This window comes from Cottoperca gobio, chromosome 1 (assembly GCF_900634415.1).
Source record: "Cottoperca gobio chromosome 1, fCotGob3.1, whole genome shotgun sequence".
In the NCBI taxonomy this organism is placed as follows: Eukaryota; Metazoa; Chordata; class Actinopteri; order Perciformes; family Bovichtidae; genus Cottoperca; species Cottoperca gobio.
In genome coordinates, this window is record NC_041355.1 from 24039742 (window position 1) to 24059902 (window position 20161).

A 20161-nucleotide genomic window follows, 5' to 3' on the forward strand; every position below is an offset into this window, starting at 1 on the left:
TGACTTGCGTTGAGCTTTCAGATGGATCCATCATGTTGAAAATTTGAAATTCCTCAAATGTTGTTCAGTCAGTAGAGATACTCAAAATTCAAATAAATTGAGCGCAAAATGAAAATAAAAATTAGAAATAAAAAAAATGTTTAAAGTTAAAAAATTAATTGAGCGAGAAATAAAATTAAAAAGCAAAAAATGTTTACGTTTTAAATCTAAAATAGAAATGAAATCAAACATTTTTACGTTTTAAATCTAAAATAGAAATGAAATCAAAAAATGTTTCTGAAATCTGAAATAGAAAATAAAAATTGGAAGTGTAAGTTTCCTAAGTTTAAATCTGGAATCAGAAATAAAAAGAAAACATGGAAATCAAAACCATAAAATGTAAATCTGAAATATAAGTATAATCAAAGGTAAATCAAAGGCAGGACTTATTCAAACTTTTTCTCTAATGGGCAATTTGTGACAATTATTATAATTATAACTCTTAGTAGTTATTTGAATTTTGGGTGTAAATTCAATTTTGTCCACCAGATGGAGGCATATGTCCACAACAAGAGAGTCAAAGTTCAACTTAAGTGTACTCGGTCAAAGGTCAATGGTACCGGAAACCAAAAAACTTTTTACTCCTTGTGGAGAACTTACGGAATTACAAAAACAGGAAATGGACTACAAGTCAAATCAATGAAACTACAAATTTTCTTGCGGCTTTGTCCCTTTGGAACTCCTAGTGGAGAACTTACTGTATTACAAAAACAGGAAATGGAATCGAATCAATGAAGCTACTGTTGCAGGGAGCACACTCCTTAGTAGGAGTACATTCCCTGGAGCCGGAGCTTTGTATTCGTTACTTTTTATCAATACACAAATTCTTCGTTGTAATTCCCAACCCCAAATGTTATCAGCGTGAGACTCAAGGTTCTGCTTGTTCCGAGGTACTTTCCACAGTCCAACAGCTTCTGGGCGTTTTTACACGCTCGAGTTGCTGGCCTTGTTAAGCACTCGTACCAACTAGTTCCTTCTGGTGAGACTTTTTTCAACTTTTAATAACACCAACACCTTCCCGTAATTCCCCTTGTATAGTCGTTAGCTCTAAAATAGCTTGACTTTTACGCCTCAATTCATTCACTTACAAACAACATTGCTTTTCAACAACTCACACACACATTCATCAACATATAGTTTCCAAACCACACTGCATTGATACTCGTTTTATGCCGTTATCGTTGGATTAAATAGGGTTTTTATAGCCCCCGCTAAGATTAAATAGGGTTTTAATAGCCCCCGCTAAGAGAAGTTCACTCTTCTCTCACACAGCCGAATTCCGCGATCTTTTTAAACCACTTCAAAATGCTTTACTTACTTTACTTTACTTATGTGTCTATGGTCGTCTACGGAAGATGAATAAATATATAGTGAGACAATGGGGAATTCGTCAACCTCCACCACGCAGTCACATCAAAATATTCACTGTTAAGGCTCTCTCTTTTTAGCCAGAACAGGCCGCGTTGGCCTTTTCCTCCGCAGACTCCCACCAGTCGCTCAGACTGCGCTTTCTCCCCAAAGACTTGATATTTTAACCTTAAACTATTAACATCGAGCGCTACTCGAAAACCTTATTTCTTACACCGGTGTCACTTTTTAAAACCTTTTCTGTGCACAGTTTCATGTAGTATTTTTCAAAACTTTGTCACCATCACTTCATCATATCATATGCAAACTTAGCATGGATAGTATATTTTATGAGACAGCATTCAGAGTGTGTTCTTTGATATTTACAAGTACTATTATTCTACAATAAACTATTGCAATTTCGTTTATAACAGGTTTGCTCACCTTATCATTTGTCAGGCCTGTTGTAAATATCATTGAACGCACTCCTCTGGCTTCTCTTCCAGTCGCCTTCGTGTCCAGAACTTTCAGATCATCGCAGTCGGGGTCACCAGGTTTTGTTGGGTTTTGAAGCCCAAAGGGCGCTGAGATAGTCTTTCAATTGAATCCAGTAAACTTCTAGTTGATCAAGATACTTATTTATTTAAAGTGATGATGACAGCATTTCAAAAAATACCCTCAGCCGAGGACACTTTCACACACCAAGTCCACAGTCCGAATCAATAAAGAGCCAGTTAGCTGTCTGTTGGTAAAAGTGAAAGTGGTACAAAAACATCATAAACATTTTGCTATATTCTCTACAGAATGGTGTCGTCGTCCCTCATTGGTCCATGTTGGTGCGGTTATGCCCCTTGGTGGGCAGTCTTGTTGTGGCGAGATGGAGGTAGACCTGAAACTCTTTGAAGAGAACCTACAGTGCTTCACATTCATAACTAATATAGTGCTCATTATACATTTGTGCAGAAATACATGTTGTGCAATAATACATTTTGATTGAGGTGGACGAGTGGACATGTGATAATCATTAAATGTGACACAATACAATCAGGAGTTTATTTACTTCACATTATCAAAGCATATACATGCTGAGTGTCAGTGCAGAACCACATTATAGGGCTCTAACAGTGATCAGAGAACTAGGATTACAATACATAACTATCCTTACAGTCTCCCTTGAAGTAATTAGTCACTTTTGTCTGTTTTCATCTTTTCACAATATCCTGGTCAAATTTGATGTCAGCCACGACCAATGAAATAACTGTAGATCTGTTTATTAGGCTCGTGCTGTCGGATTTAATTTCAAGACAAACATATTGTCCAGTTGGTGACACGGAGGGTTCTTTTTCCTCTATTTTGTTATGGTTGAGAACTCTTGCTTGAGACAGAGGCCAGTCCACAAGTGATGGCTTTTCAATATAGTAAACAACTCCCAAACATTAAAGTAGGAGATGAGAGACGGAACAGCTTACAATTAAAGTCAAGGTTCATTTAACTGAGGTGGGGTGTCATGCAAGCCTATCAAGTCATGACTTTGCACTCTTCACCAAGGCTCATTTCGGTGCCACTGCCTCTACTGGTCCTGAATGCACATTCAGTAATGGAGGTTATTTCTTTCCACTCCGTCTATCTTCAGCCACCTCCCTCTCACATTCCCTTAACGGTTCTCAGCTAAGACTCAGGCAGTTTACAGTGTTCATACTCCCCCATACCTTTCCTCAAAGGTTAAACCAAGGTATTAAGCTATCATCTGCTTAATGCTACCCTGAAGGCACCACAATAAATCATGCACAGTAATATTTTCTTCTCTTCACTCTGTTAAACAATGGTAATGTTGATAACGTGTGTTGATATAGTGTGTGCGGCTGAAGCAACACATTAGCTTGCAGCATTGCTTTAGGAATACGAATGTCAGTCAGTTAGTCCACCACACATTGTCTCATAATTATTGGATGATCTGTCATGAAATTTGGGATGGACAGTCATGGTCCCCAGATGAAGAATCTTACTGGCTTTGGTGAGCCCCTGACTTTTCCTTTACACTAACATATAGGATTTTTTAGGTTTTTGAGTGAAATATCTCAACAACTTCTGGAAGTATTGCCATCACATTTGCAATGAAATGCAAGGTCTCAAATCCTTTTGACTTACGCTCATCTCTCATATGGCACAAACAGGTTGACATTTCCAATTATCCAGTGATATCGAACATGTTAACATATAGTACAGCCTTGGTAGATTGCCACAAATCCAATTTGATACATTCATTCATGGTTCCCATGAATCTTAATGGTTTTCGTGATGTCATGCTAGCGGTGTGACTCTGGAATGTCAGTCAGTCTGATGTTGGTCCACTGAAATATCTCAACAACTGAAGAATAGATTGCAATGGCATTTTGTACAAGCACCCATGGTTTCCTCACTTTCCTGACTTTTCGTGTAGCACCACCAGCAGCAAATGTTTTATCAGATGTTAGACGGATTTAAAAGAAAGTTGGTTTAGCATTTCCCAAAGGGTGGATTGTAGGCTATTAGCTTGGATGTCTTTGTGTATCTAGAAAAGTGCTTTATAAATTAGATGTCAACATCAAGTCAAAATTGGAATTTGTCAAATACTTTGGTTAATGACCAAATACCTGCGAAGGTAATGACATTTCCATCAGTCTCAGCTGTACTTACTATGTGAAATGCTGATTAGCAAATGTCCGCATGCTAACATGCTAAACTAAGATGGGCACCATGGTAAACATTATACTGGCAACATCAACATGTTAACACTGTTATTGTAAGCATGTTAGCATGCTGATATTAGCATTGCATTAGCATTTAGTTCAACGCACCACTGTGCCTATGTACAGCCTCAGAACACTTGATTATCCAGGCGCTGCCTAAATAACACAGAGAATTGATTCTGGTACATAGAATATTTAAAAGAAAGACTGAGTTGCACATGAAAAAATATGTACAGTATCTGTAGAGGCGTACTACCTTTCAGTTTAAATGCATAGAGCTTAATATCTGTGCTGAGTGCTTCCGGAGCTTATCTTCTTCAACAATATTTCCTCAAATGAGCTTGCAAAATATTGCACTGTGGGATCTTTGTATCAAACCAAATTGAGCCATGCTTCCGTGCAGCAGGTAACCTCATCATCGCTTAGTGTCTCACCTCTCTCCCTGCTTGCTACCCTGCTTTGTCTCTCGGAGTAGATTTGCAGAGCATCAAAAGAGAGCACTCCAAAGCAGCCGGCCAGCTTTTTTAAACTAATGACAGAATGCAATGAGAACAAACATGGTCAAAGTGTATTGATTTTTTTCAGGGGCTATTGCCTCTTTTGTCATCCTATTCACTTTATATCCCCCTCTGCCGCCCCTTCTCTCATTGCAAGTCATGCCCACGGCTATCATTTGTCCACTACTTTGGTACTCAAATAGTGATTTCTGTGCTTGATAATTGATTTGCTTTGGTTATACTCACTCCATTGTCCACCCAGGCCACTGAGAAAACATAAAAACATCACAGGCTCTAAAATGAAGAGTGATCACCACCCAGGCCCTCCATTGCTTTTAGAAATTGGTTAAGAGTTGAGGGCTTAAAAAAAACAAAAGCAGAAACATTTATTTGTCTTCACCTTTTTTAACAAAAGAAAAACTATGCCATTCACATCCTTGGAAATTTTACCAAAAAAAGATGTTCTAGCTATATACTGGAAGGCAGTCTTGTGACAGTGTTTTTTCAAGCTAATCCAAAGTGTTACACATTTTATATTTATCTTACACAATAGAACCCTTAAAATTATATAATTTGGAAATGTATACTTTGGATTGGAAAGCAAAATACAGTATATCTCAAAAGTGAGTACACCCTTTAGATTTTTGCAAATATTCTGTTATATCCTTTCAGGGGATAACATTATCCTACTGAAACTTTGATATAACTTAAAGTAGTCAGTGTGCTGCTTGAATAACAGTATAGATTTATTGTCCTTTGAAAATTACTCAGTACACAGCTGTTAATGTCTAAACAGCTGGCAACAAAAGTGAGTACACCCCATAGTGAACATGTCTAAATTGTGCCCAAAGTGTCAATATTTTGTGTGACCACCATTGTTATCTAGCACTGCTTTAACCCTCCTGGGCATGGAATTCACCAGAGCTGCACAGGTTGCTTCTGGAATCTTCTTCCACTCCTCCACGACGACATCACGGAGCGCACGGATGTTGGACACCTTGCACTCCTCCACCTTCCTCTTGAGGATGCCCCACATGTGCTCAATTGGGTTTAGGTCTGGAGACATACTTGGCCAGTCCATCACCTTAACCTTCAGCTTCTTCAGCAAGGCCGTTGTCATCTTGGAGGTGTGTTTAGGGTCATTATCATGTTGGAAAACTGCCCTACGGCCCAGTTTCCGAAGAGAGGGGATCATGCTCTGCTGCAGGATGTCACAGTATATATTGGAATTCATGTGTCCCTCAATGAAATGCAGCTCCCCAGTGCCGGCAGCACTCATGCAGCCCCAGACCATGATGCTGCCACCACCATGCTTGACTGTAGGCAAAACACATTTGTCTTGGTACTCCTCACCAGGGTGCCGCCACACACGCCGGACACCATCTGACCCAAACAGGTTTATTTTGGTCTCATCAGACCACAGGACATGATTCCAGTAACTCATGTTCTTGGATTCATTGTCTTCAGCAAACTGTTTGCGGGCTTTCTTATGCATCGGTTTCAGAAGGGGCTTCTGTCTGGGGCGACGGCCATACAAACCGATTTGATGCAGTGTGCGGCGTATGGTCTGGGCACTGACAGGCTGACATCCCACTTCTGCAACCTCTGCAGCAATGCTGGAAGCACTCGCACGTCTATTTTTGGAAACCAACCTCTGGATATGACGCTGAGCACGTGGACTCAACTTCTTTGGTCGACCCTGGCGAGGCCTGTTCCGAGTGGAACCTGTCCTGGAAAACCGCTGTATGATCTTAGCCACTGTGCTGCAACTCATTTTCATGGTGTTGGCAATCTTCTTATAGCCAAGGCCATCTTTGTGAAGCGCAATAATCCTTTTTTTCAGCCGCTCAGAGAGTTCCTTGCCATGAGGTGCCATGTTGTCCAGCATTCAGAGAGAATTGTGCCCAAAACACCAAATTTAACAGCCCTGCTTATCATTTACACCTGAATCCTTGTAACACTAACGAGTCAAATGACACCAGGGCGGGAAAACAACATCATTGGGCACAATTAGGACATGTTCACTATGGGGTGTACTCACTTTTGTTGCCAGCTGTTTAGACATTAACAGCTGTGTACTGAGTAATTTTCAAAGGACAATAAATCTATACTGTTATTCAAGCAGCACACTGACTACTTTAAGTTATATCAAAGTTTCAGTAGGATAATGTTATCCCCTGAAAGGATATAACAGAATATTTGCAAAAATCTAAAGGGTGTACTCACTTTTGAGATATACTGTATATTCTTGCAGTTCTTACGCTGTTACATTTGTTGCTAACACTTTTTGGCGCAGGCATGGTAATTATTTTTGATTTGCTTGTTATCAATGAATGCTTAATTAAATTGGAAGCTGATGGGAATTTAGCACAGCTATCCTGTAATATACCCAAAAGTTGCTCAAAAGTCAGGGGAACACCAAAGTCATTAAAGTTCATCCTCTGGGAACCTTGAATGTCTGTACCACAGTCCATGGCAATCCCGCCAACATTGAAACCATCATGACAAAAAACCTCTTAATGTTCAACAAATGATATTTGTACGCAGATATTCTGCGAGGGTATAGCAATGTAAAAAGTAGTGTGACATTTATATAGCACAGTATCCAGTTGAGAAACATTGGAACTGAACATTTTTACCAACTCTACAATATGAAATCTGAAGTGTTAAAGAAAAACCTCCCGTACTGTTCTTTGTTCTTTCCCAAGAAATTATATTTGAAAATGTGGGGCACATACATTTGTGAACTAGACATAAAGGTCATTATGCATTCAACACTCTTGTCTCTTTGTATCTCTCACTCTGTTGCTATATGTGTGTTTCACCTTTTATTTTTGTCTCTCTCTTCATCTCCCTTCATATCTGGCTCTTTGCTTCTCCCCCTCTCACAGAGCCGAACAGATCAGTGCACGCTGTGAGTGAAAATAGTAGCTATATATAGTTCAGTTACTCCACTGCCAGTGTTCCAGTGTTGGTGATAGTTGATTAAAACACTAACGCTCTGGTAAATGCTGTGTCTCTCCAATGTACTTACATTGAATAAGAACGACTAGGTGGATATACAGTAGTTGATCTTTATGGATCTCTCTGGGAACCATCACCTTATCGTGGTGGAGAGGTTTGTGTGTCCCTATGAACCTGAGAGCTGTGTTGTCTGGAGCCTAGTGCTCCTGGTAAGGTCTCCCAAGGCAAATTGGTCTCAGGTGAGGGGCCAGACTAAGAATGGTTCAAAAACGACTTCATGAAAGAAAGGGAAAGGAAAGGAGAGACCCTGCCCGGAGGAAGCCCGGGGCCCCCGTCTGGAGCCAGGCCCAGAGGGAGGACCCGACAGCGAGCGCCTGGTGGCCGGGTTTGCCACGGAGCCCGGTCGGGCACTGCCTGAAGAAGCTACGTGGTGCCTCCCATCCATCCATCCTGTGGGCCCACCACTCATGGGAAAAACCGCTGGGGTCGGGTGCGCTGTCACACGGGTGGCAGTGATGGTCAGGGACCTCGACGGACCAGACCCGGGCAGCAGAGGCTGGCTCTGGGGACGTGGAACGTCACCTCTCTGTGGGGGAAGGAGCCGGAACGAGTGCGGGAGGTGGATCGCTACCAGTTGGATCTGGTCGGGCTTACCTCCACGCACAGTCTTGGCTCTGGAACCGTACTCCTGGATAGGGGTTGGACTCTATTCTTCTCCGGAGTTGCCCAAGGTGTGAGGCGTCGGGCCGGGGTGGGGATACTCACTAGCCCCCGGCTGAGCGCCGCTACGGTCGCTCCCTACGCCTTCGGGTTATGGGGGGGAAAACTCTGACTGTTGTTTGTGCCTATGCCCCAAACCGCAGTTCTGAGTATTCGGCCTTCATGGAGACCCTGAATTGAGCCTTGCAGGGGGCTCTAGTAGGGGACTCCGTAGTCTTGCTGGGAGACTTCAACGCACATGTGGGAAACGATGGAGACACCTGGAGAGGCGTGATTGTGAGGAAGGGCCTCCCTGATCTAAACCCGAACGGTCGTTTGTTGTTGGACTTCTGTGCTAGTCATGGAATGGCCGTAACAAACACCATGTTCGAACATAAGGATGCTCATAAGTGCACGTGGTACCAGAGCACCCTAGGCCAAAGGTCAATGATCGATTTCGTAATCGTATCATCTGATCTGAGGTCGCATGTTTTGGACACTCGGGTGAAGAGAGGGGCGGAGCTGTCGACTGATCACCATCTGGTGGCGAGTTGGATCAAGGGGTGGGGGAAGACTCTGGACAGACCTGGTAAACCCAAACGGGTAGTGCGGGTGAACTGGGAACGTCTGGAGGAAGCCCCTGTCCTGGGGATCTTTAACTCACACCTCTGGCGGAGCTTTTCAGCCATCCCTGTGAAGGTTGGGGGCATTGAACCTGAGTGGGCGATGTTCAAAACCTCTATTGCTGAAGCTGCGGTGATGAGCTGTGGTCTCAAGGTCTTAGGTGCCTCAAGGGGTGGTAACCCTCGAACACCGGGGTGGACCCCGTGCTTAGGGAAGCCATCCGACTGAAGAAGGAGTCCTTCCGGGTTATGTTATCCGGGAGGACTCCGGAAACAGTTGCAGGGTATCGACTAGAAGGGCGGCAGCTTCTGCCGTGTCAGAGGCAAAGCAGCGGGTGTGGGAGAAGTTCGGAGAAGCTATGGAGAAGGACTTTCGGTCGGCACCAAGGTGCTTCTGGAAAACCATCCGGCACCTCAGGAGGGGGAAGCGAGGAACCATCCAAGCTGTGTACAGCAAGGGTGGGACCCTGCTGACTTCAACTGAGAAGGTTATCGGCCGCTGGAAGGAGCACTTTGAGGAACTCCTGAATCCGACTAACACGCCCTCTATGGTTGAGGCAGAGCTGGAAGCTGATGGGGGATCATTGTCAATTGTCAACACGCCTCGTCAACATTGCGTGGAAGTCTGGGACAGTGCCTATGGGTTGGCAGACCGGGGTGGTGGTTCCCCTATTTAAAAAGGGAGACCAGAGAGTGTGTGCCAACTACAGGGGTATCACACTTCTCAGCCTCCCTGGTAAAGTTTACTCCAAGGTACTGGAAAGGAGGGTTCGGCCGGTAGTCGAACCTCTGATTGAAGAGGAACAATGCGGATTCCGTCCTGGTTGTGGAACAACAGACCAACTCTTTACTCTTGCAAGGATCCTGGAGGGGGCCTGGGAGTACGCCCATCCGGTCTACATGTGTTTTGTGGATCTGGAGAAGGAGTATGACCGGGTCCCCCGGGTGATACTGTGGGAGGTGCTGCGGGAGTATGGGGTGAGGGGGTCACTTTTGAGGGCCATCCAATCCCTGTACGCCCAAAGCGAGAGTTGTGTCCGGATACTCGGCAGTAAGTCGGACTCGTTTTCCGTGAATGTTGGCCTCCACCAGGGCTGCGCTTTATCACCAATCCTGTTCGTGATTTTCATGGATAGGATATCGAGGCGTAGTCGTGGAGGAGAGGGGTTGCAGTTCGGTGACCTGAGGATCTCATCGCTGCTCTTTGCAGATGATGTGGTCCTTATGGCATCATCGGTCTGTGACCTTCAACAGTCACTGGATCGGTTCGCAGCCGAGTGTGCAGCGGTTGGGATGAGGATCAGCACCTCCAAATCTGAGGCCATGGCTCATAAATTACACATGATAGTGATAAGCGATATTTGAAGATGGTCCCCAACGTCTGAAGTGATGAGTGCTTTTGGCCATTATATCTTGACTGAAAGTTTGAGTACATAATAAAGTACCCTCTTAAGATACATGTAGATATGTACTCCTGGCATTTTAATGTAAAACATTGAACATGTATTTGTAATAAAATGTACTACATGAATAGAATTGTGTTGCCTTGCTTCACTACAATGCATATATTCATCTTTGACTGTTTGGAAACAGTCATTATACATAAACTAGCCGGTTTTGCTGCAGCAAGAAGTGACTACTGCAACCACGCATCAAATGAAGCGAAGCCAGGGAGCGAGGTCTGACAATCAACTCAAGTCCGTCGCTACACTCACACAGCAGACTCTTCTCGCTGCAACATACATCCAACGCACTCTCTTGATAATGTTAGTGAACTTGAGACTACGTTCCTCTAGTGGGGGAGTTATTATCGTCAATCCCCGCTGCCTGCCGTGCCGAGCTTTGTGCTTACTTATGCAGGCAGTACAAACGCAGTACATATATTACATTCACAAAATAATTCACTCCACGTGGGTGGGCTGACTGACCTGCTGTAATTGTATGATTTCATGGGCACAGGACAAAGTCACATGTTTGAAATTGATGAAGCTATTTATAATAGTCACTATCACAGTGCATTTGTCTTATGTGCATGTGCCTTATCACAGGTGTCGGACTTCCCAGAGGAGCAGCTCTTGGTAGCCGTGTTCCCAGGAGTTCCAACAGCTGCTGAGCTCTTTTTATTACCTTACAAGAACCAATCAGAGGGCAAGAAAAAGAGTGAGGAAGAGCTCGAGCAGGTATGGGTGACCTGGTATCCTATCAAATAGATTGCTCTACACATAACAAAGTGGTGAATGCCGCTGCTCTTTGACTGTAAAACCCTGTGTTGTATATGTTGAACAGGTTTCTGATGTAATTGTAAGCGCGCTGAACCAAAACTTGGTGGAGTTCGAGCTCAAGCCTGGCGTAAGGGTGATTGTGTACAACACACAGTTAACACTGGGTAAGAAACATTTACTCACTGCTTTCAATGCTGCCATTAAGTTATCAACCATAATCTTAACTTGTAATTTAATTATGCCCTATCATTTTTTGTTCTTTATTTTGAAGTGTTTGGACAACAATCATTTTTATTTGGTGTACCAATTGAAATGTCTGGCCTCACAAAAAGAATACAGGGGAGAGTTTGAAGGGGGAGTTGATTTTTTAGTGGAGCTCCTTGAGACAATCTTTTACGTCTGCCATCAAAGCTGAACATCTGTTCTATTTCTTGTATCACCATCCAACCACAAAATGAGTATTACTCTGAGTATAATTATGTTGATTATTTAGTCCTTGAGAAAGAACACTGTACACGTTTAGGGGAGAAACAGAATTCTAAATAGCTTGAAGAGACAACAGCGTCCAGTTCTTCATGGCCAGAAATGGGAAGCTTGCTCTTTATTCCAGACCTTCAAATTGTACAGCTGCCAAAAAACAAATTGCTGTCATAAGTATCAAATCAATGCTGGATTCATGGAGACACATCGATTGTGTATAACTGCTCTGGAGAAGTCTACTTTTTTATTGTTATTGGAAGTCCTTAACAAATTGTGTGTCCGACTGCTGGACAGATACACTTACATTGCATTCATTGCTTGGCTGGTTTCATTAGGCACACATTCTCTGGTGGCACACAGCCATGAGTTGTCTGGAGCTGAAAGTGCTAGGTATTAACAGCCTGGCATGTGCTGCTCTGTGACGTTCTGTGGTGTGCTGCACTCTAATGACATTGGAGGTGTACCCAGTTGGATCCCTCTTTATATTTCACCTCCCAAGAAATGGTCTAAAAAGCCTTCAAGCTGCTTGAGAAAGGTCAACAGCATACACACCGCTGTTTCTAAGCCGGAGTGCTCAGCAGTAGCACAGAAGAATTGGAAAATGCTTCTACGATTTCCCTGCAATGACAGACATTAATGCACTCTTCAAAAATAATTATATACATTTAAGTTGGACGCCTTATGAGCAAAACCATGTACTGTGAGACTAATAATAGTAAGAGCTTGTTTGGATGGCTTCTTGTTTTAGGTAAATGTAAGTGCATTTAACAATTTCAAATCCACCTGAAATGTAAGAATCACTTGCGGCTGTCACCTTCTTTGCCCGGCAAGAGAAACAGCAATTTCACGCTACCACAACTTATGACATTTGAGATATTAAAAATAAGACAATCATCTTATAATGCATTATCATTGTTGAGTGTATATATACAGTACTCAGTATCATTCATTCACTGGTGAATAAACATGGGTTTTATATAATTTCAGAAGCACAGTTTTTAATGTGAATGTGCAGTCAGGAAAATGAGAAAGATTGCTATTTGTATCTTGATAGAAATTGATGACAAAAAAAAGTTTAGAACGTCGCGACCATTCCTAAAAACTGCCTAAACTGCCTAAGCAGTTGCAGTATATACATACAGTACATAGTCCAGATTAAAGAGACCCTGTGGAGTTTTTACACAATCCCTGTTTTGTTTGTATTGTACATTCACGATACACATCCGTGACACCCGTTTCACACTTCTCCGCTAATTAGCAGTAGGTTGCAGTTGGCGTTGATTGTATTTATGATGATTGTCTGTGCTTTGAACTATTGCCTCTGCAGGGGCTACAGACAAAAGTACAAAACACTATTTTCAGAAATGTTATAAAAATGTACTGTCCCTGTTAAATAAAGTAATGAACTCAACTGAACTCAACATTACAGCAAAGAAGCTAGTAATGGAGAAGAAGACGAGCAAACATGGATGTAAATACAGATGCAAACAATGCAGGATTCACAATATTTAAATATTAGTAACTGTAAGGTTCTTTAGTGATTAAGAAAATGCATTCAACAAGTCTGTTGGATACACACATTGTGTTTTGGTGAGAGACAATGAAAACTTTAAGAAAAAAACATGGAACTTTATTTATTTATTTATTCAGTTATACTTTATTTGATATTGGTTTATGTATTTTAAGTTGGAGTGTGGAACTTTTGTCGTCCCCCCCCTCGGGCAGTGAGAGTAATTGATAAACAGCTTCCTGTATCTGTGCCAGAGTCTGTTCACTCTAATGCACATGAACACAGATTATCACTGATTCTTTCACCCCAGGGTCACTAATGTAAATATTGGATTAATTTTTTCAAGAATGAACTTTTTCTGACAGACAAATAAGAAATTATTTTTGTCCGATTTGTCTGATATGTCTGTTTTAGCAACACAATCTGCTCTGGCATACTGTGGAAGACAGAGTAATAAAAGTCCAGCTTTAAAGAACAATTGCTAAACCTCTTATATAAAGTTGTAAACAGGGCTTCCAACCACTTAACTTAACTTACCTACTTTACTCTTTATTGAGGATTATGTACATTCAAATACATCACATTTCCCCAAATGGCTGGGCAGCTTGAGATAAGGCAGACAAACACATTAAAGAACATGCAACAAAAGCCCAATCTTCCTGTCCTATTTCCCGCTCCCACAGCACCCTTGGTGGACTCCAACCCTAGACACAGCAGCTCAGCTATGCTGATGCTCCTATCGGTGGTGTTCCTGGGCCTAGCCGTGTTCCTCATCTACAAATTCAAGAGGTACACTGTGATTACTTCCATCTGTTGCACATAGCATGGTCATCTAGAACTCTAGTATGTATCTATTATCATATTATACATTATTGATGATACCAGATGAGCACAGTCTGGACCAATCAATCAGCTGCGTTTGAAAATTTCCCCCTAGAGGTTGTAGACACATTTTAAGGAGGATTGCATGAGCATGAGGCACATGCACCAATCAGGGATAAAATGCGGAGAAAACATCCATTAAATGGTTTAATATGCGGCTGCTGTGCCTCGCTTGTTATTTGCTGAATAAATTATTCATACTCAAAATGATTCTCTTGAAAAGTCGGGGGGAATGGAAAAGCTGTCATTAATTATGGATATAAAATTGTTCCCATTAGTCTAAAGAGCATGCATTTTTCAAGAAATCTCACAGCTGACAAAACAGAGCAATTAATAACCAAAATGAATAGTAATTAGAAATAAATTGGATAGTGACTAAATAAAGATGTATATTAGGTGTTATAAATGCAGATGGAAAAAGATACCAATGCTACTGTAATTTGCCCACAGATTAGTTACTGAGGTATTATTATAGTCAAGACAACTTTGAAAGTTGGAATACCCAAAGCACTATGAAACAGAGCGACTGTCTTTAGGTTAGCAGAGAAATGCAGAGAAATGCTACATCCTGTCTTCATTGTAAGAATGGAAGATTATTTGTGAGGGTTAGGGTCTCATTTTTCAATTTCTTCTATTGTAAAATTAGAAAAATACCTTGGATCAACATATACGCTGAGGTGAACCAGGAGAAAGAGCAGGAGATGATTGGCTCGGTAGGCCAGGGTGACAGCACGCCTAAAATCACTCTGAGTGAGTTCTCCACCTCCAAAGAGCTCATGGAGAAGGAACTGGATGCCAGGGTCAAACGTAAGTGAAGAGCGTTCATATTCAGCTTAAATGATGTGTGGAATAAAAATGTTTGCTTGCTGATATTGCTGTTGACTGTGAAGAACGTTCCGTGAAAGGATTTGTTTCTTTGGTTTTGGAGGAGGCTTTAAACGCCAGAATTCACCCCCCAGGCATACTTTAGCTATTGAATTTGATTCTTTTTTTAAAACAGTGAATTGCCAACTTAATCTCCCTTTTAGACATTTTAATTATTCAGAGAAGACGAAAGCAAAGGGAGCCGCAGAGTGGAGACGGACCAGGACGGGGTTTAACACAGTAAAGAATAGATTCCAGCAAGGCTTGCAGTACTGAGAACAATGAATAATTAATAAAACCAACATGTTTAAGCATGCTGCCTCGGGATCCAATAGGCCAGCAGGAGCACAGAGGCAGCAGCCTTAATCACTTGACTATTTGGTCACAATATGACTAATTTAAAATTTCCAAAAACTAAAAAAGCACATTGCAAAAAGCAAATTCTGCTTATGCTGACCTTATATGACGCACAGGGTCTGTTTTGCAGCTTTTCCAACAGAAAGCAGTACAGGTCATCTGGCAAGTACAGTTCCTGCATTAATTTGTCTCTGAGTTAGCTGAGCTGACGTAGGTGTTACAATGAAACAGGTCTTACACAGCAGTGACACCCTCTAAATTTCTATTCAGCTCAATGCCCATTGTTAGCTTTTATTAGCAGTAATTGTGCACAGAGGAGATGCAGTCAGTATTGACATCATGTAGCAGCTTGACCTGATGGTGCTGCAGGAGGTTGAGGCTCATACTAAGTAGGAACAAATAATAAATGCTGACTAGAATGCTATACTAAGAAGATAAGAAATATTGTAACATCATTTTAAATTTCAATAATTATACAGTTGTATAAAATGATACACTGGAAAAAACACATAGAGAGTAGAATAGAAAAAAGCATGATTATGAAAATAATAATTACTTGCAGCCCTTGCAGTTATTACTTTAAATAGGTACTCCAGTGATTTTGTATTGCACTTAAATACAGTCAGGGGGGACATGTTTTAAAAGGTCATAATCAGTGTAGAAGAAGAAATATATCCTTATTTGTAGTTCATAATATAACTGGACACTACATTTCCCATAATGTTCCCACATTTCTTACACATGTATGTTGTCCAAACCCTTTCCTATACAACCCTTTTCCCCACCAAAATTTTAAAATATTAATAATGAGAAGACAATATCACACAATATATACATTCAACAAATAAAGCATTTGTTTAAACGCAATATTAACATAACAGGACATAATGCAAATACAAACTAGCAGCAATACCAATGAAATAATAAAAGAAACACAATAAATAAAAACAACATGAGGTAGAATAAATAATGATATAATAACAATAATAACAATAATAACAATAATACCAATAATAATAATAATAATAATAATAATAATAATACAGAAATTCAATTAAATCAACAGTAGATCAAAAATAAGAATTATTTGGTGATATAATTCTTCAAACAAACATCTCTGAGTAAATTTCAGTTGCTTACATGGATTTCGTATTTGTTAGGAATTTACTCAAATAACAAAATATCAAAATAACTTTTAATTTCAATTAAAAACAACTTATGTTTGATTGTGTTGAGTTCAGAGATCTAGCTTTATGAGTTGAAATTTCTCTGATAAGATAAAAAGGTTAACCATAGAACATGAACAGTTCACAATCAAAACAAGTGATCGTATTTTTGCCTTTGATATTAATTGCATGTATTGTTTGGCACAATGAAATATAGAAAACGTCTTTTCTAAAATGTAATACAATATAGACAACCAAACATGTTTAAATGTTGTTGGATATATTTCGTGTATCAAGCGATACAACCCTGATGACATCATACGTGTCAGTGAAGTTCCTCTTATATCTGAGCATTGATTTAAATCATGTAACCTATATTATATATATTAACAGCTTCTCTCTTGTCTTAAAACCTCTGAGCATGTGCGGTACAATCAGCTCCTCAAACTAGCAAGTACACTCAAAATCAAAATCATAACTTTGAACCCACTTACCTATAAAGCCTCATAAATATCCTCTTTTCAGCAATATTCTGAAAAAGACGCTCCTAAGGCATTGCCAGAGGTCCACAAAAAGATATCCACTGTGAACATCGTCACATCGATAAAAGTCCATGAACAGCTGTTTCAATCTGTGAAATCAGCTGATCGATTTTTACATTGTGTGATCATAAACAGTCATAACTTAATATCTCGTGCATTCAGCGCTGTCACTGTTACTTCCTGAATGTTAGGCAGAAGCTTAGCGTTAGATTGACACTTCATTTGAGCCAATCGGAGCTTCGAAGGCCTATCTATCAACTTGACAAGGAAGTGCCCACCCTCTTTTTTCATTGACAGACTGACCCAGGATCAGCTCAGACTCCCGGTGGCGCGCGCATCGTATAGACAATGAACGTCGTTACATGTACAAGTTCGTTACATGTGTCACTTCACATGGTTTGTTTTTACAAAATAAAATGCATTTTCAAAATTATATTTATTATTTATTGTTCAGAAGAAAAAAAAAATCTATATATATATTAGAAGAAAATGTGTTTATACTTCACTTACTCTGTGTGATTACTACTAACAGGGAATATGGGTATATAATAGTTATTTATAAATAAATAAAAATAATATTTATTAATAAATATTATAATATCTCCAAATTGCACAGTTGGTGTACGCCTGGTGTTACTCTTAGACAAACTTGTCTAATAAATTAAGTTTTTTATTCTTTTTATCTGAAATTTGGTGGTGAACTTGATAACACTTGGTTCTATGTTTCTATTGTGTATTTCAGCTCGGGACTACCAGCTATACCCATTATCAGACATCTTTTTCAACAAAGAAATTCTGGCAGAGTGTATTTTCTTCAAATTCAGTATATTCAGACCACTATTACTCAGTGCCAGAAGCACTTGGAGTGAATATTCACTGTTTTGCAAGAACAATAAGAGAGTTATCTTTTGAATGAGACCAAAATTATGCAGCTGGTGCAAATGGTTGAAGAGCAGCTTTCAAATTACTTTGGGTATGTTGTTTGTAGGTATTTTCGGGTAAATTCGCCCACAGTCTAAGAGAAATAATACATTTCAAAACTAAAACGTATTATATATGTCTGTGGCCATTCATTTAACTAAAGGTATCATATTACAAAAAGACTTCAGAGCCTTGGATAAAAGCACATTTCGGTAATTAACATTTCGGTGTCAATGTCACAGAAGTTTTATGTTTAACAGGCATTGAAGTGCCGATGCACAACTAACTCTCTGTTCTTCGCTTGTTTTTCTTCTTCTGTTTCATCTTTTTTCTGCTCAGGGGGAGTTGGAAATGCCTGCGAGAGTACAAGGGAGATTCCAAACTGTACTAGCGTGTAAAGCCAGAGAGCAACAGTTTATGTACAGCAAAGTATTACAGTGTCGGGGTTCTCTTTTTCTGTTTTGTAATTCTCAATACAACTGATGTTAATAGTTTTCTAAGGGACCTCATTTATACAGACTTGCACGGATGCCTCGTTCAACAACATCCATGCAGAAAATGTCAATTTACTCAATGAGATCATTGTAATTATTGGCAAAATGTATTCAGTTTTGTGGATGTATAAGCTACATAACAACATTCATTTGCAGAGTGAACTATCTTTTGTCCAAACCTATGAAGAGTTATGTAAATTTCATAAAGAGTTTGCTTTGAAAATCATTTCTGCCTATATATAGACTATAATGTCTGAGTTTTCAATCTAACAGGGAATATTATTGAAATGTACAATATTATCATATGTTCTGTTAAATGTATATATTATTACTTTTGACCTGCTTGTAGTCTGAGTACCATGGCGAGGACAGAGGATCTGACAGTGGTCTGTTTTTGAAAGTGTGTTAAAAAGACAAACTTAAAGAAATCAACTTTGTTTTGCTAAGGTCCTTGACTTGTGCATGTTCTTATTGAGGACACATCTTCTGTGTTGTAGATAAGCAAGTGTTGTAAATAGTTATTTTCTAATCATCCATCAAAAAAAGCCCCGTTCGGTTTTGCCCAGACTTCTGTTCTCATTTCTGCAGTTACTGTTGGGCGATAAGAATCTAAAGGTTTATCTGTTAATGCAGGTACAACTGTATTGACAGATTACATGTTTAACTTCCCACCTTTTCCCTGGAAATGAAATGAACATGAACGTGTACAATATGTTTATATTTTCATTAGACATATACAGTAGATATGCAGTGATTTGTACACAGATGACATCATTGCATTACATTCTGCCTCGAACACAATGGCTCTTATAGTTCTGATTTGGCCTCAGGACAAAAGGTGAAGCAGTTATTAGGAACAATTATAAGTTACAATATTCACATGTTGGGAGAACCATGATGACAATCCAAAATAACATTATAATTGATAGGTCATGTGTACATCCTCTAAAATACCAGTGGGCAGAGGGTCGGGTTCTGGTTAAACACTGCTATGAATCTTTAAGTTCTAGTGAATGTTACTTTCACAAGTTTAAGGCTATAGCTCATATTGTTGAAACCCATCCCCAAGGCCTATAGAATATAGATCATTTAGAGGGGTGTCAAACTCACTTTAGTGCAGGGGCCACATACAGCACAATTTGATCAAGTGGGCCGTACCAGTAAAATCACAGCATAATAACCTATAAATAACTCCAAATTTTCCCCTTTGTTTTAGTGCAAGTAAATACACGTACATTCTGAAAATGTTAAAATTTTATCTGAAAAAAAAGTGCAATTTCAACAATATTATGCCTCAGTTTATCATTCACACATGTGCATTACAACTTACAGATCACAGTGTATCTACAAAGGCACAAAACATTTTGTCACAGGTATCGGGAACAGTATTCTACTTTATGATCAAAACAAATAATTTTTACACCTTGCAAAGTCATCCCGCGGGCCGGATTGGACCCCTGATTTAGAGGATGTAACATTGTTTATGTTATATTGAATATGGAATATCAAAAACATTCTCACATGGTTCTTTGCTCAGGGTTTTGGGATGTCTGCTCCATGCAGCGTGAAGAGTGCTTTTATATTTGATGGCTAAAATATCCTCACAAATATTTTCATTCATTTGAAAAACAACTCCGAATATTATCTCTAAATATGAAGACTGGAACGATTCGTATTTATAAAAAAATGTGAGGGGTGAGTTCACAAAGAATGGATTTCACCCACTGATAGCACCATGAATTAATTATATAATGTATAATTAGTTTATGCGTTTATACAATAATCTTCAATTTAATTCATGTTTTTTATTGTATTATTTTATTGT

The 20161-nt window shown here is 39.9% G+C and overlaps 1 protein-coding gene across 1 annotated transcript in view; it reads left to right on the forward strand.

The window, feature by feature from the left end:
- Positions 1-19548, forward strand: part of sorcs3a (sortilin related VPS10 domain containing receptor 3a) — a 207764-nt gene extending 188216 nt beyond the window's left edge. The window contains exons 23-27 of the mRNA XM_029437432.1: positions 10947-11078; positions 11185-11284; positions 13794-13899; positions 14639-14799; positions 18182-19548. Of these exons, the coding sequence (XP_029293292.1) occupies positions 10947-11078; positions 11185-11284; positions 13794-13899; positions 14639-14799; positions 18182-18240 (558 nt within the window). The 3' untranslated portion in view covers positions 18241-19548. The remainder of the gene's footprint in view (positions 1-10946; positions 11079-11184; positions 11285-13793; positions 13900-14638; positions 14800-18181) is intronic.
- Positions 19549-20161: the final 613 nt, after the last annotated feature.